Here is a 15,454-nt window from a genome sequence, read left to right on the forward strand (position 1 = left end):
GGGCTTGCTCACCCATTTCCCCCAGTGTCCAACAGGCTGCCTGGTACCAAGCCAGCGAACTCTTCATAGGTTCCTGAGTCAATGAACTGATCAGCCCCAACATGAAGATCATACCTCATGCAGACCACTCATTATTAGATCTAAGGTTACTATGGCATTGCTCAGTGTGTCCATCTGGGGAGGGAGTGGGACAGAAACAGGAAAACCGCCAACTTGGAAGGTTGGCAAAGACAGTCTCAGGAATATGGTGTGACGTTCACCCAGAGGTCAACACCTGGAGAAGCCCAGGCAGTCACCTACACCTGCCCTGATGGGACACTGTAGCTTTTAGGACATACACTTCCTTCCCACTCATGTGCTTCTGCATTGCAAATGCCATCATTTGCCATCACACAGGAAGACAGCACAGCCAACCAAATTCCATCATAATGTGCCAATTGCGCCTTCACTTGCACTTAGGTTAAGTTTAGCGTTCAAGTGCACTTATTCAGGGGAAAAAAAAAAACACAAAGCAAAATTTATTTTTGATCAAGGGATTTATTTCTTCTTGAATAGGAATTTAAGTTACTTCAATGGCCATTGACTTAGCTACAGAAAACTTCCAGGATGATAGGAAACAAGCAAGAAGAATCTGACTCTGTCCAGTCAAGCAGTAAGCCTCATGGGGCTGGGGAACCTGGGAAAACCCAGGGTCCAGCAGGGACGGGAGCCGGGGAAGCGGCGAGGCTGAGGGCCACATGGGCACAAAGGGGAGTCCAGGAAGAGTCCTGGGTGGAACTAGTTATTAAGAGAGTCAAATCATTTAAAGTTGAAATGAGTGAGAATTTATTTACAACATATGCAGATCTATGCAAGTGATTATGCAAATGGATGGAAAGGGGGCAGTTAAAGATAGCAGTAAAATGGGAGCTTCCGTTTCCAGCAAGCCGGAGGAGCCCCGTCAGAGCTCAGCTAAATGTGAGTGCACTGGCCCTTCCCCTTCATGTGCCCCATAACACCAGCAGTATAAAGTGGGTAAGAGCTGCACTTTCTCTCAAAACCCAGGAAGAACAACAAATGCCGGGCTGCCTCAGCCCTGACCCCTGGGGAGTCGGAACCTCTCTGTGATGCTTTTTTCCAGAAAGATTTGTAGTAGCAGAGCTTTAAATATGTGTATATATACACACCCATTTCTAGAGATTCCCGATGGGTGAGATACTAGGTGATTCATCTTTTCACCCTAATGCAGTATATGTATTATCAAAGTGGGCTGAAGACCCGTGAGTTCCAGCACCCTTCCCCACTCACACATACTGTGCAACTACAATATTGAGGATTCTCGGGTCCCCTGGGGGTAGCTGGGAGAAAATGCAGGTGACAGGGGTGGAACTGCTGTGATTTGAAGTGGGGGACCCATTTGTTCTGGGTTACCCATCAATCTCAGAAACTAGAGGCCCTGAGCAACCCTCAGACTTCCGTCCCCCCATCCCCACTAACCACCAGCCCAAGCCTACACAGCCCCAACCCCAGCTGGTGGCTTCCTGCGAGGACTGCTGCAACCGGCCATCAGAAGGCTCTCGTCTTTCCTCTCAGTGTCCGCTTCTTTCTGCCAGAGAAACGCCCTCTGCTGTAGCCATGGGGGCGGATTTTCAACTCCACGTAAGGAATGGAGAACTCGTGTCCTTTCCAGGGCTCCCAGTTCACCCCCTACGAAGAAGGCCAACATCAAGAAGAGGCATCCGGAAGGAGGGCAGGGGAGGGTACAGTACCAAGCAGTCCTCTGTATCCAGTGAAATTCCTCTCTCCCTCCCTCCTTCTCTCTCTCCAGGGGAGAGAGGAGACAAGGTGGCCCCTCTGATTCTGGGGAGGTGACAGTCAGATCTGAAGGCACCCTCTGCTGGGCAGCTGGGGTTCGACAAACTGAGGGGACAGATTCCTGCAGCCTCTGTGCTGGGAGGATGGGATGTGAGTCCAGGATGTGGATGAGGCCAGAGGCCCCCAAAATAACACGGGGTCCACCTGGCCAGCAATGAGCAAATTAGCTTGGCCTCACTCTTTCCCCTTCCAAAAAAATTAAAGGCAAAAAATAAACATATTAATTGGCCAATTGTGTAAAATCATTTTCAATTTAGACTGTTTAGATATTAGCTCTGGGGTAACAAATAACCCGCTGAAAACTAAATTTCATTTTATGTCTTTTGACTGGTGAGCACAATAATATTTAATTCACTTAATAACCTTGCAACCTGGCCAATAAAGAGCCCAAGTGACCGATTTTATGTATTTTAATTTGTGAGGTAAATAATAAACAAGAAGCTAAATGCCTTGCAGACTGTGAAGAGCACATTAACCAGATGAATGTCTTTTATTAGCAAATATGGGGATGGTTTAGGGCATGCTGGCTGCTCGGTTCAAATATCTGATCTCTGATGGCAAGTTTCTCTGAGTCAGCCCACATGCTGCCACCATGATTGATGGGCCCACCCTCCTTGGCTTCCCTGGGGGGCAAATTTATTCTTCCCTTTGAAAAACTACATAAGGATTGGGAGTCTCCTCAGCCTAGTTAGGATCAAAGGGATAAAAATGTACCTGGACTTTAGATGTAGTAATATTGGAATGGAGTGAGTTCTGGGGAAAGGTGGCTTCCTGAAGGGCAGGATCAGGACCTGGGATGTGTTACGATCTTTACATGAGGAATATTCAGAGGTAAATGATTAGACTATGAGAGCTGTAACCTGGTCAGTCCATCCTAGTTTGAGTGGACCAACTGGGTGATAACTGCAGACAGGTGGGGTATGACTGAAGGAGGAGGGTCACTGGGGTCGTGCCCTGGAAGGGCTCATCTTCCCTATGGCCCTTTCCCCTCTGTCTCTTGCTGCTTCCTGGCCCCCAGGAGCAGAGCAGAGCTCCTCCACTACACCCTCTGCCGTGATGTTCTGCCCCGCCTGGGGCCCAGAGCCACGCAGTTGGCCCATCATGGACTGAACCTCTGAAACCCTGAGCCAAGATAAACTTTGTCTCCTCTAAGTTGTCCTTGTCAGGTACTTAGGTCACAGCTATAAAAAGCTGGCTAACCCAGATGGGAAACTGGAAGCCCAGGATGGAACTCCGAGGGCTTGTGGGGAGGACTGATGATGACTAGGAGGAAAGATGCGATTTTCCAAAAGCTGGGAGAGCCCACAGGAGACACCCAGTAGCTGACAGAATCCAGATGATACTCAAGAGTCTGGAGGTTTGAGAAGTGGTTACTAGGAAACCCTCAGAGCAAGGAGGGGAGAGGTGCCCTCCTGGACTCTCAGCCCTGCGTACACTCTTACTGCAGAGACCCCTCTAGCACAACGCTCTGGGAGGACACGGGGTGGGCTTTGGGTGAAGTAGATCCAAGGATAAATCCAACCTGAGGCAGAAGAGACTACCTTCCTGGTGATCAGGGACTTGAGAGAAATGGCTCTGATCCCATGAGAACAACTAGGAAGGACCATGAAGTGTCAGGTGTGGAAAACGTTCTTCTCTCCCCAGCATCCACAGGTGGAAGCCCTAACCCCCAGTGTGATGGTATCAGGAGGTAGGCCTTTAGGAGGTCATTAGTTTAGATGAGATCATGAAGGTACTGTCCTATGATGAGATTAATGCCCTTATGAGAAGAGGAAGAGGCAATAAAATCTCTCTCTCTCTCTCTCTCTCTCTCTCTCTCTCTCTCTCTCTCTCTCTCTTACTCCCCACCCCCACCCCCTGCTCTCTTGCTCTCTCTACAGCCAGGAAGCAAGGCCCCACCAAGAGCTGGACCTGTGGCACCCTGATCTTAGATTTCCCAACCTCTACGAGAAATAAATGTCTGTTGCTCAAGCCACCCTTCAGTGGCATTCTGTTAGAGCAGCCTAAGCTGACTGGGACAACGTGTGTGTGAACTGGTAAGGTGAAATGGTGGTGACCCATGTCATCTAGCTTTATACGGCAGTGGGCAGTTGGAGTTTCCCACCCACCTACCACCAAGTAAGTGTAAAGCCCTGGAATGCAGAGGGCAGGGGACGTCAAGGGACGTGACGTCAAGGCCTGAAGCCTAGAGGAGAAGCTTTTCTGTCCTGACTGGAAGTCTTGGAGAGAGAGGAGCCCCCAGACCAGGGAGCAGGGTGCCCTTTGGGGAGCCAATGTGGGCAGAGCTGGAACAGAGAGATGTTTGCCTCTCACATACCTCACTGTGCTTGGTCTCCCCGTATTTGCCATTGGGATTGGCCAAGTGGCAGTTCTTGTACCACCATCCACCATGATGGGTCAGGGCACAGTTGCTGAGGGCAATATCATTGTCCCTGTCAAAAGTTGTAAATTTCCATCCATTGTGGTAAGTAAGAGCGTCCCCTGCAGGAGAGAAGAGCAGGGAGGCAGAGCCATAAGGGGATAATCAAGGCATTCCCAGGAAAGTGCCCATGGACCCAGTCACTTATATGTCACGATGGTCACCAGTCTCTGAAAACAGCCATCATGGGAGCAGAACATGAGTGAACAGGTCCTCTTTCCTGGCCTGTCGCCCCAATTCCAGGCTTGTTTCTCCAACAGCCTCAACATTTTCACATGGAAGCTGCACGGTTACATCAAATGTCCAGCCACCCCTCACACGAGACGACCACTCTGTCCTTTCATCTCTGCTGTGCTGAACCCCTGCACCATGTCCAACAAGCCCCTCATGCCCCTGACCACCCTTTCTCCTCAGCTCCTCGCACCCCCCTCCCCTGTTGCTGCCACCCCAGGCCTCTCCTCATCTTCTCTCTGGCTTCTCGTCCGCCAGCCCCCCGGAAGCCCAAACACCCATTTTCACTCTCTCCAACCTAACATCCTGATCCTATCACAGGGAGGTGACTTACTCCTCCAAGTGACAGTCTTGTCACTTGGCTGTCCCCTAGACACAATCTCAGATTCCACTGTCCCCACCAGGCACTCTCCACTTATAAATCAAGCCAGTCCACCTTTCATGGCAAGTCTGCCCTTCATTGGTCAAAACCTAACCTCCCGTAAAGCCTAGTAACGCCACTGCTAGGGAAGAGCCTCACTGATCCCCCTGATGTACGCACACACCCCTGAACCTGGCGCCCGTCATGTGTACAGTTCCGCACTTCTTTACACCCCATCTGAGCCCTGCCTCTATGATCTTAGCTGTCTTTCCCTATGGCACTTGTCATCTTTATAAGTTCACTTCTTTCTCAGCTCATAAAAGGCAACGGAGTCCCATATCACACTCAAGCTTCGTCAAGTTCTGTTCCAGCAACAACGATGCCTACAATTGCATCAAATCTGAGTTCATGGAGCAGCTTCACACACATGTTCCCGTTTAACTCTCACGGGCCTGCAAGGTGGGCAGGGCAGCTCTTGGTCCTGTGAGGAAATAAACTCACAGCGGTTAGACTCTAGGGAATTTTAAAGTCCCACAGTCCACAAATGGCAGAGCTGGGACCCAACCCCAGTTCCTCAGATTCTAAGACCAGTGTTCTTTCTGAGAGACCAGTTCACGATGACTCCTTGATTCCAAGACAGGGCTTCGAATGCTCTAGCAAGAGCAAGCTGTCTCTGAAAGCCCTTACAGGCTTCGCCCAGCCCTAAAGAACCAGAAACTGATTATGGGGTGGGCCCCTGCCATCTGTGCTTCAACTAGCCCTTAGATGTTTCTGATGCAGACTACAGTTTCCTGCATTCACCTACCTAGTCAAGGACATTTACTGGACACCTGCTATGGATTAGCACCATACCAGGCTCTGGGAATATAAAAAATGAGGAAGTCCTTGTTCAAAAAGCTTAGCTGGGGTGAGTGTTTATAAAGAATTGGTAGGGCTTGGGGGTTCAGCTTGGTGATGGGGCACGTGTTTAACAAGCATCAGGTCCTGGGTTCCAAAAAAAAAAAAAAGTTGGTAACACTTTGTGCAAAGGGAAGGTCCTGGTTTCCCCTCCACCTCTGTGAGCTGAACAGCCACTCTTTTATGCCTCACCCAGCCAAGGCAGGAGGAGCAAGTGGCCAGAGAGGCCACTCCACTTCAACCCAGCAAAATGGCTCTGCCCCCATCAGTCTCCAATCAAAGAAAGGCACTTCCCCCTCCCTCCAAGGTTCTCCCAGGTAGTTTACTACAGCTGGAAATAACACGCGAGCCCCTCAGCAACATTCTTTTAGTGAGCATAGCTGACCTAAGTTGCGTGAACGTTCCCAGAGCTGTTTTCTAAGAATTCAGGCAGAAGCTTTCTTAAAGATATGTTCATGGTTATCTAACCCTGGGCACTGGGACGAAGAAAGGTGAAGCTGGTTTCAGTCTGAGTGTGGAAGGATTTTTTTTTTTTTAATTTTTTTGTGGTTGTTTTCTGCAGATGAATGTTTTCTGAGGCCATCCTACCATTCAGAGTGTAGATAGTGAGTATACTCACAAAACAGAAAATAACTTGCTCTGGTCATCTGGTCCCATTAAGAATCTTATGTCCCTGAGTGACATCAAGTCATCAAGCCAGTGGGGCTCAGACGCCCTCCCTCCTTCCCACTGAGGTTGAGGATGAAACACTGATGAGGGACAAAGGCCCACCTCAGAACAACGGGACTTGGGGTCAGTGCAGGTCCATAAAAGGTCTGAACCCAAGTTCAAGGTGGGGCCACTGCTATGGTCATCATTCACCTCATCAAAATGTCACCCTGGGACACATTCCCCTCCTCCAGCACTTCAGGGGACAAGAAAGTTGACCCAGGAATCTACCATCTCAGACCAGGAGAATCCATTAGCCTCCTGTCCCCTGCCTTGCGTCTGGACCTGGAAAGTCTCCTATCCTGGGATGTGCGGTAGGCGAAGAGAAGAGGTGCCGTTTCAAGCTTTCCCTTTTGTCCATGTATCCATTAATGTTTTTCCTCTTCCTCAAGTACTAGCTTTTGAAAATCTGCTTCAAAACAAGGAAGCCACTGTCATTCGTAGAAAAAAAAAATCCTCATCATCATTATGTGGCATCCCTGGCCCCAACCTACCAAGCGGGAGGCAGAGATCCCAGGTCATGGCTCCAAGTGCCCTGGGGGTGGACACATCCCCTGAGCACCTGAGCACAATGGAGCCCCATGCAGGTGGGATATGAAATCGGCTGTCAGTAATTGGGTGGCCCACAGATATCATTCGGCACCATTTTTCACATTTTTATATTTCCATTATCATCTCTAAGAGGATGAACAGCATCTTGAAGGGAGAGCTCACCTTGTAGCCTCTCCACCCCACTCCAATCCTTAGAAACAAAATTTGCACCCTATCGCCTGGCTGGAGTTCCCTTCATGAAGGAATAATTGACTTTCCAATGGGACTTCCGTAAAGTCAAAAATTAGGACCCACCTGGGCAGTCTAAGGCGGGGAATAGCCTTAAACCACACATTTTCTCCGGGGTGGCACAGAGCTCACTTCTAATTAGAGCTTTTATGATATCCGAGCTTTTTAGAAGCTGGGAGAACAAGCAGGGCAGGGAGATCTCAAAATGTTCACCTTCCACTTGAACACCTGTCCTCAAATGGTGATCATTAGGATGTGAGTGGCCAGAAGCTTCCTAAGTTTTAATGCCCTCCTCCTGGACCAATCAGCATATGTAAGGAAAACCAGAGCCCCATCAACCCACCTGCAGCTCTGGGTTTAAGACTAGATGGCTGTCTAAGTGCCATGTGATCTGAAGTCCCCAAGGCTTCCTATTAAAAAGCACGTCCTCCGCTGACTGGCACTGTGGCCCGAACAACCTGAGGGCAGGAATTACCCCAGAACCCATGCAAGTAGAGGACCTGCGAGGGGAGCCAGGTTAACTCCAGAATGTGGCAACTTCCTTCTACTCGCTTTCTACTCGCATCAGTTCATTTCCTGGGTTATGTTAAACAGACCCAGAAAAGGCAGATTTTAACGATGGAGCAAAGGAGAAGGGACAGCCTGGGAGGATGGGTCTGAGTGAACCAGGAAGTCAGTGACTGAGCTCCAGGGAGAGGCGCAGGGCACAGGGACTACACCCAGCTTCTACCCTGCCTGGAGGTGCCCCAGATGGAGCCTGTGGACTCTGGGACCTGTTAGCCTGAGAAGGAAAGTCTGAGGCTAGCTGGTGGCTGGGGACGAGAACAGAGGAGAGGGTAATGGAAGAAAGAGGGACGGACGGCCTGTTAGGGTCTGTGCTGGAGGAGGCCCAGGGGTGAGGGAGACGGCTCTGTGTCCCCTGTTCTACCACAAGGTTGGGAGAGGCGAGAAGAGGCATCAGGAATGCAGGCTGGCTTTACTTAGGGAGGGTGGGAGTGGAGGAACATGGGTTTAGTCCTACAAAATAGCATTTTTTTAATTATTTGACTATTAAATTATCATGACCATTTAAATCATCCTGTAAATGCCTGAAAGCCACATGCATGTCCATCTGTGTTTCCTGATTGTATCTGAACTGCCTCTTCTCCATGCCTGACTTTCATGATTGACAGTACACAGGAGTGATACAGTGCAGCCTCTCTGCAGCCCACAGAGACCAGGGACCACCAAGGAAAGAGGAGGAATCCGGAGTTGCTTTCAAGGACTGATCCTTCCTGGAGACAGTCTGTGCTCACTCTCCCCCAACCCCTACCCTTGCTTGGACTACGCAGACAACTCTGTCTATAGCCAAACTCCTTGCACCTTGATAGATGCCCACTCTGCCACATCACCAAACCCGCCCTTCACTAACCCCTGTGGAACCTCCAAAGCCTCAGGAGCTACTCTGTGAGATATTAAATATCCATAAGATTATGTAGAAAATTCCTGCAATATTTTGTGTTTAACACTCATTTACATATGCTGAGCCAGGCTCTGTACTAGACTCCACGAAAGGAAAGCAAAATACAAATGATTGTTGGAAAAAACGAAATTATAAATCTCAAAGAAATTCTGCATTAGCAGTTGACCACTCCTGACCATGGCCCCAGACACTCCAGAGTTCTGTTCAAAGTCATCTGCCACGGGGGGCCTCAAGTAGGCAGCTTTGAGAAGCCCTGCAAGGCTTCAAGACTGTACCAACTTCCCTTGCCCCAGTTCCATCCTTGCCCTCACTGGGTTCCGCAGGCCTGGACAGCCCCTGCCCACCTCCCACCTATGCTCAGCCCTTCCTGCAGACCTGCCTCCAGTCCCTGTCCAGCCAGAAGCTTCCTCCAGTCACTCGGGTCCTCAGCATCCCTCTCCTTAGCTCCTTACTCCCCTTGCCTCTTGGCTCACTCTGCAAATACTGCCTTTCGCTTTTCCCTCTGTGTACATGTGCACTCCATGCTCTCCTGTACAGCAGCCCACCCATTTCGCCAAAGTCGGGAACACTCCAAAGTCAAAGGACAGATTCACATTGTTTAAAACCCACAAATATAGATGTTTAAATATTAGTATTGAAACAATAACCACACCTCCCCCTCTTAAATAAAACATTTACTGGTGTAATCCAGCATTTCAGTCGCATTGCTTAGTTGAATCCTTGGCCTTCGAAACTGAACACACCGTTGACTGGCAGTGCAGCGAGCAGGGCAGGATGAAGACTGCCCGCTGTCAGCAGCTCTGCTCACCCTGCCTGTCACAGCAGCTCCAAGTTAATGAGACCTGTGCTTCTTATTGGTTGAGTCAATTTTTGCTGTGATAAAATACACACACACACACACACACACACACACACACCCTGCTGTGAAGAGAGGACCCCCAAAATACTGCTGAGGCTAATGAAAGACTGAGAGCACCATGAAATCACTCAGAGGCTAACTTCATCCACTGAGTTACCGCAGCCTGAATTTGGGCAGTCTAAGAGGAGGGAGAGGCACAAGCGTGCCCCCCGCCCCCTCCCGAGAGCGTGCCTCAGCTGTCAACAAGGTCAATTCAGCTCCACACAGTACTCCACTCTGCAGACCCACCACAGGGCACACCACCCTTGAACAACCCAGAGCGAGGGCCACAGTCAGAAAACCCCCTTTCTTACCTGCTGTGCCTCTGTATTTCCCAACTGTCAGCTTGTAGCGCTCCTTGCTGGAGGCCACTTGAAAGAAATCATACACGGCATAAGCGGATTCGTTGACGGTCTGCAAGTCCACTCGCACCTCATACCGGGTGGGGGTGCCCGTGGTGAGATTGTGCAGTTTTTCAAGTCCTAGAGACATGGGATGGAATTCTAGTAACCAGCCTACCCTATGCGTGAGACCTCGTCATTTGCATCTGAGACTTTCAGAGCCAAAATTCACTTTAGCCTTTACCTTCTCTGCTAACAAGAAGCCTTCCCAACACTTTCTCTTTAATTTTCTGACTCTACTATTTCTTTGGCACAGGCATGCCAATGACTTCTATGGAAGGCACCATGAGGGGAGCAGAGTGATCATGGAATTAATCCACAATAGGCTCCATCTCTCTAAAGGAGAAGCAGCTCTATTTATCAATCATTAATCTCACCAAGTGGAAAAACAGAGCAACACATTCCGATCCCTGAAGAAATCTGCCCCAATCCAACCACAAATACCACCTACTCTACCAGATGCTCAATGTCCGGCTCTGACTTCTAAATTTCACATTTCCCGCTGCATGTTTGGCTATTTCACTCTCTTTGAACATTGCTCCAGAAGACAGCAGAAGAGGGAAAACAACATCCACCACCCTCGGCATCCCTAGCAGAATTTCAGGGACAACAGAATGTCTCCCCAGTCAAAGCCCAGGACCCCAGTTCATTGACCCCTTCTCCACTATGGGGTCTGTAAGAAGTCCAGGCTCGGCTGACCCTGCAGAGCTCAGACACAGCACAAACCCCCGGGGCATTCCTCCCTCTCTCCACTGCCATGGCACAGGGGCACAATGTCCCTGTCACTTGGACCTCTCCCTGAGTGTAGTGGGCATCCTTGAGCTGCCTGACCTGCTTGTCAAAGGGGAAGTGACCCCTCTGCCACTCCCACCCTCCCACTGCTCAGAGAACCGACCAAGCCAGAACTCCTTCATGGGGTCCCCAAAGCCTTCCACGTAGCTCCGCCAACGCTTGAAGAAATCCAGTTGCCCAGTGTTCCGTCTCTGGAAGACCTGAGAAGGGAAACAGGAAATAGGTGCTCCACCTGGACATGCTAACAGACAACTGAGTAGAAGGGAAATGATGTTTATATTTCCAAGGTGGTGCAGGCAGACAAGAAGGGACTGTGAACCCGAACATACACGGACTCCCCCCAGGAGCTCCTCTTTGTGTATATTTTAGAAAGAATTTTCATCTATGTATCAGTTGATTCATGGTATTTATCCACCATATTAACAAGTGTTATTTAGATACAAGAAGTATGCTGGGTGCTCAAATGTGGAGCACCTACTACAGAAGGTTTCTGCCCTCAATTATAGAGCACAGAAGAACTGGGGACTGTGATATAGTTACTAGAGGTAGGCTCTGTAGGGCAGAACATTCCAGACCTTTGCTGGCTCTGATCTGTAACCTTCAACATCTGTTCAACTCAATTGGGGCCCATCATGTTGTCTGCCCTCCCTCCTTTAAATAGTTGGAAAAATTATTTTAGTTCACTTGATTCCTAAATAGCAAGTATTTAGTATTTTGGGGGGGAGACGTTCACTCAAATATTTATTAAGCATGTAGTTGGCACCATGCAAGGTGATAGGTGAAACAGGTAAGCCAGAAATGCTCCCTGCCCTCATGGACCCAGGAGCCCAGTAAATGAAATAGACATGGATTAGATAATCCAGCAAATAAACATGCAATTAAAACAATGATAAGGCTATGAAAGAAGATGCAATAGGACTGTGAAAGAGTGATCAAGAGGCCAGGAAAGCGCCCCAACAGGGAAGTGGAGAGAGCTGCAGGATGGGTAAGGGTATCGGGCAGGAGAACTGGAGGCCAGGTTGTTGGGGCTCTGGAGCTGATTAGGAAGGGTCAGGAAAGGCAGCTGGAAAGGCGGGCAAGGGTAGACACTGGTGGGGCTTCAATAAGCATGGCTGAAGACATTGGCCCAGTGGACGAGCTGTGGGTTGTTGAAGGGTCTTAAGCAGGAAGTGAACTGTTCATACATCCATCTTGCTCAGACCTGTCTGGCTGCAGCATAGAGAATGGAAAAGTGGACGAGAGAGGTCGAGTTAGGAGGCCAGTGTGGAGTACTTGACAGGAGGCTGCCCTAAGGATAGACAGAAGTGCCCAGAAGATCAAATTGGCAGATGTGGGGATTGACAGAATGTGGAACTGCAATAGGAGAGAAGCAAGAATGAGTCTTACTGAGTTTGGGTTTGCAGAGCCTGGTGACTATTCACTGAGCTGTTTTCTTGGATGCAGGATTCTGAGAGAGGCCAGGCTCTGAGAGGACATGGTATGAGTTACTTTTCAGGTTTCCTGGTGAATGAGTTCTTGCAAGGGCTGAGTTCTAAGGAGAAGCTAGGCTGGATGTCGAAGGCAGGTGTGTGTCTGGGAACACTAGGAGTTCACCAAATCCTGATTCACTTTCCTCTTACCAGGAACCCATAAAGAGCTCCTTCCCTAGCTCCCCTGGCAGTTAAGTTGGAGCCATGTGACTATTACTAGCCAAAAGGCTGTAAATGGGAGCACAGGAGAGCGGATGGGGTTCTCCGGGTTCTCTTCCATTGCCAAGTGTGGTGGCAAAGGCCACATGTTGAAACCACAGAACCACAGGATGAAAGCAGCCTGAATCCTGCATCACCACTTAGAAATGGCTTCACACCAGAGCCAAAAAGCTTACATGCCATCTGGAACCTGGGGCTGGTTTGTCTTCACAGCATGACCCACTCCATCCTAATGAACACAGAGCCACCAGACACAGGAAGAAGAGGAAGTCATGGGAAAGGATGAGACCACTCAGGAAGGAACCAGCAATGGATTTGACAGCCCTGGGGAAGGGTGCATTCATTAAGGAGAGGGAAATGTAGAAAGAAAATCAGAACAATGTGGAGTCACAAAAGCCACAATGAGAAACATGGTCCAGAGTGTCAAACCATGAGAGGTATAGGAAATGGAACCAAACCTGTACCTAGAATTCAGAGACAGAAATCACCAGTGACTTTAAAGCCAAGGCTGTTGACAAGAGATGGGGGAGTGCAGGGTGCCAAACTGGAATGGGCTGAGAGTGAGTGAGGAAATGGAGATGGAGTGAGGTATTATCTCACAGGTGGGTTGCTTTCTTTACAAAACTTCCTCTATCTGGAGAAGGAAGGTAGGGTAGTTCCTGTCAGAGTAAATTGAGTTATTTTATCTGAAATAAACTAGAAGAGTACCTAAACCAAACTACATCTGTGTGCACTATTGGAATTGATAATCCATATAATTCCACCGACCTTGAGAGCCAGGGGCTTGAATTGCATCTTCCTCTCCACCTACTTTCCTTTGTGTCCATTCAAAAGAAATCCCAACCCAGGCTTCACAGCTCATATTTCCAAAGAAAACACATTATCCTGAATTTGGTTAGGCAAACCTTCCAATAGATGTGTGGCCTTTACATTTTTCTCTGGGAAGAATCGGGGTGGGGGTAGTGATGCTACAGTCATGCTGAAGCTCCCATCCTGGTAGCTGGCCCAGGAGGTGCTGAATGAAGCACCCACAGTGAAGGGGAGTCCCAGCTCTGAGGCAGCCACAGCCACATCCTGGCAGGGTGTGGGGAGTCAGCCTTTCTGTTCCTGACCCTGGGCAGCCCGTTGAAAAACAGGGACAGAAGTGGGAAAGAAGAGTCCACCATGCAGAGTTGCTGGGAAGATTTCTAGATGCCCTACAAACATGTCCTATAAATGAGAAAGAGCTGAACAGAATTTAGGAATGGTCACAGCCAACAATCACAGGCGGCATTGGCCTGTTGGTGTTATTCCCCTTTTCTCAAGTGTCCCTTTGTTAGAATTGTCCTGCTCCTTCCTTAGCTTCCTTCATTCTTTGCTCATTCGCTGGCTCACATAATAAAACTCATCGAGCATCTGCTGAGTGTTAGATCTGGAGCAAGAATTTATGATGCCATTTTACAGCTGTGAAAGTCCAGAGAAGCAAGTAGCCAGTATCACACAGCTAGTAATTTAGTGGCTGAAGGAAGGGTAACACACACACTCACACAAAACCTCATCTTTAATCAAAAAGGTTGGAAACACCCACTTTGTTTCCTGGCAAGGTACCAGTGCCAACCCCTCCCCCGGGCTCTTCCTGTATCACAGTCAGGGGAGGCCTAGGGCGGAAGTGAGACTGATGTTTGCTTCCCCGTGCTTCATGTTATTAGGGGACAGACAGATGAGGATGGTGGGAACACAGGGTTCAGAGAATAATCCTATAAGATAGGCCCACTGTGCTGACCCCCACCTGCTTTCTTTGCCAAAAAGCAATTTGCCTGCCGCCTTGCCTAGCCTAAGTGGACCAGATATGTCACATTCCTCAGCAAACTACCTGATATCTGCAAGGAAATGCAGGCAGGAAATAATGTTGATAAGAGAAACCCATACTTTGAAGGAAGAGACTTTTGTGACTCGTTCATAGAAGGGTAGTTCCTCCTAACCCTAAATCTGTAAGAATGTTTGGTTAAGAAGTCATTTAGAACCAGACAGCATGGGCCAAAGTGACCTAGATGCCAAGGCAGTAGAGACTTGAAAGTCCAATGTCACCCTGCTGTCAGTCAGACAGGTAACCTGGGTGGGACTCTCTGGAAACTTCTCTGAGATCCCCAATAAAACTGGAGTGCAGGAGAGGCACATTGTCCTTCTCCTCTCTGAGAGACCCATTCTCTCCCTTGAGAGTGTCCCCTTTCCCTATCCCTTCCATAAACTCATGCTTATTATTCTGAAAGGCACGTCTGAAATCCTTCTGACTTGGTCACAGGAATTGGGTTTAAAGAAGGGGTCTTTATGCTGCCTCAGCTTCTCAGAAGATTCTAGCTCTGTACCAGTGTCACCTTGCACAAGGTCAGGCTCAGAGCCAAGCCTGCCCTCTGAGGACAGGTGCCTCACAGAGGCCTCTGGTCTCCACCTCTCATTCATGAGCCTGGTGCCCACACTCACCCTGATTTTTTTTTTAATAATTCTCCAGCATGGCCAGGGAATCTGATTCTGGTGTTCCTGACTCATTGTTTAGACTAAACCACATCCTCAGGCAAGTTGATTAATATTTTCCTAAATTGTCAGATCAAGACACCAATAGCCCCATCTGACATGGGTTAAAATCAGGGCTTTAAGCAAGGTCATTAATCACAGTAAATCATAACACATTGAACTCAGAGTCTGGCACATATACATAATAATATTATTATATCTCAATAAATGCTTGTTTGCATTGTATTAAATCAGCTTTGAGTGAATTGACTCCCAGGGATCATTTATACACCTTGATCAGGCAGCATTAATTGAGCCACTCAGAATCTAGTCCATTCCCTTTCTGACACCAACACACTCCATAATGAACGATTTGGGAATAACAAGAGCCCCTTAGTGAACCAGTCTCATGGGAGAAGAATCTCTTTGTGTCTGGCTCTATGTGCCAAAACAGGCCTTACACTCAAGAACTT

The 15,454-nt window shown here is 48.8% G+C and overlaps 1 protein-coding gene across 2 annotated transcripts in view; it reads right to left on the reverse strand.

The window, feature by feature from the left end:
- Window positions 1-540: 540 nt before the first annotated feature.
- The window catches only part of Tnn (tenascin N), a 73,368-nt gene continuing 58,454 nt past the window's right edge, over window positions 541-15,454 (reverse strand). For both annotated transcript variants that reach the window (XM_071600290.1, XM_071600289.1), the window contains 4 exons: window positions 10,907-11,003; window positions 9,925-10,092; window positions 4,172-4,335; window positions 541-1,686 (listed from right to left, as the gene is read on the reverse strand). In XM_071600290.1, the coding sequence (XP_071456391.1) occupies window positions 1,546-1,686; window positions 4,172-4,335; window positions 9,925-10,092; window positions 10,907-11,003 (570 nt within the window). In that variant the 3' untranslated portion in view covers window positions 541-1,545. The remainder of the gene's footprint in view (window positions 1,687-4,171; window positions 4,336-9,924; window positions 10,093-10,906; window positions 11,004-15,454) is intronic.

This window comes from Marmota flaviventris, chromosome 12 (assembly GCF_047511675.1).
Source record: "Marmota flaviventris isolate mMarFla1 chromosome 12, mMarFla1.hap1, whole genome shotgun sequence".
Taxonomy (NCBI): Eukaryota; Metazoa; Chordata; class Mammalia; order Rodentia; family Sciuridae; genus Marmota; species Marmota flaviventris.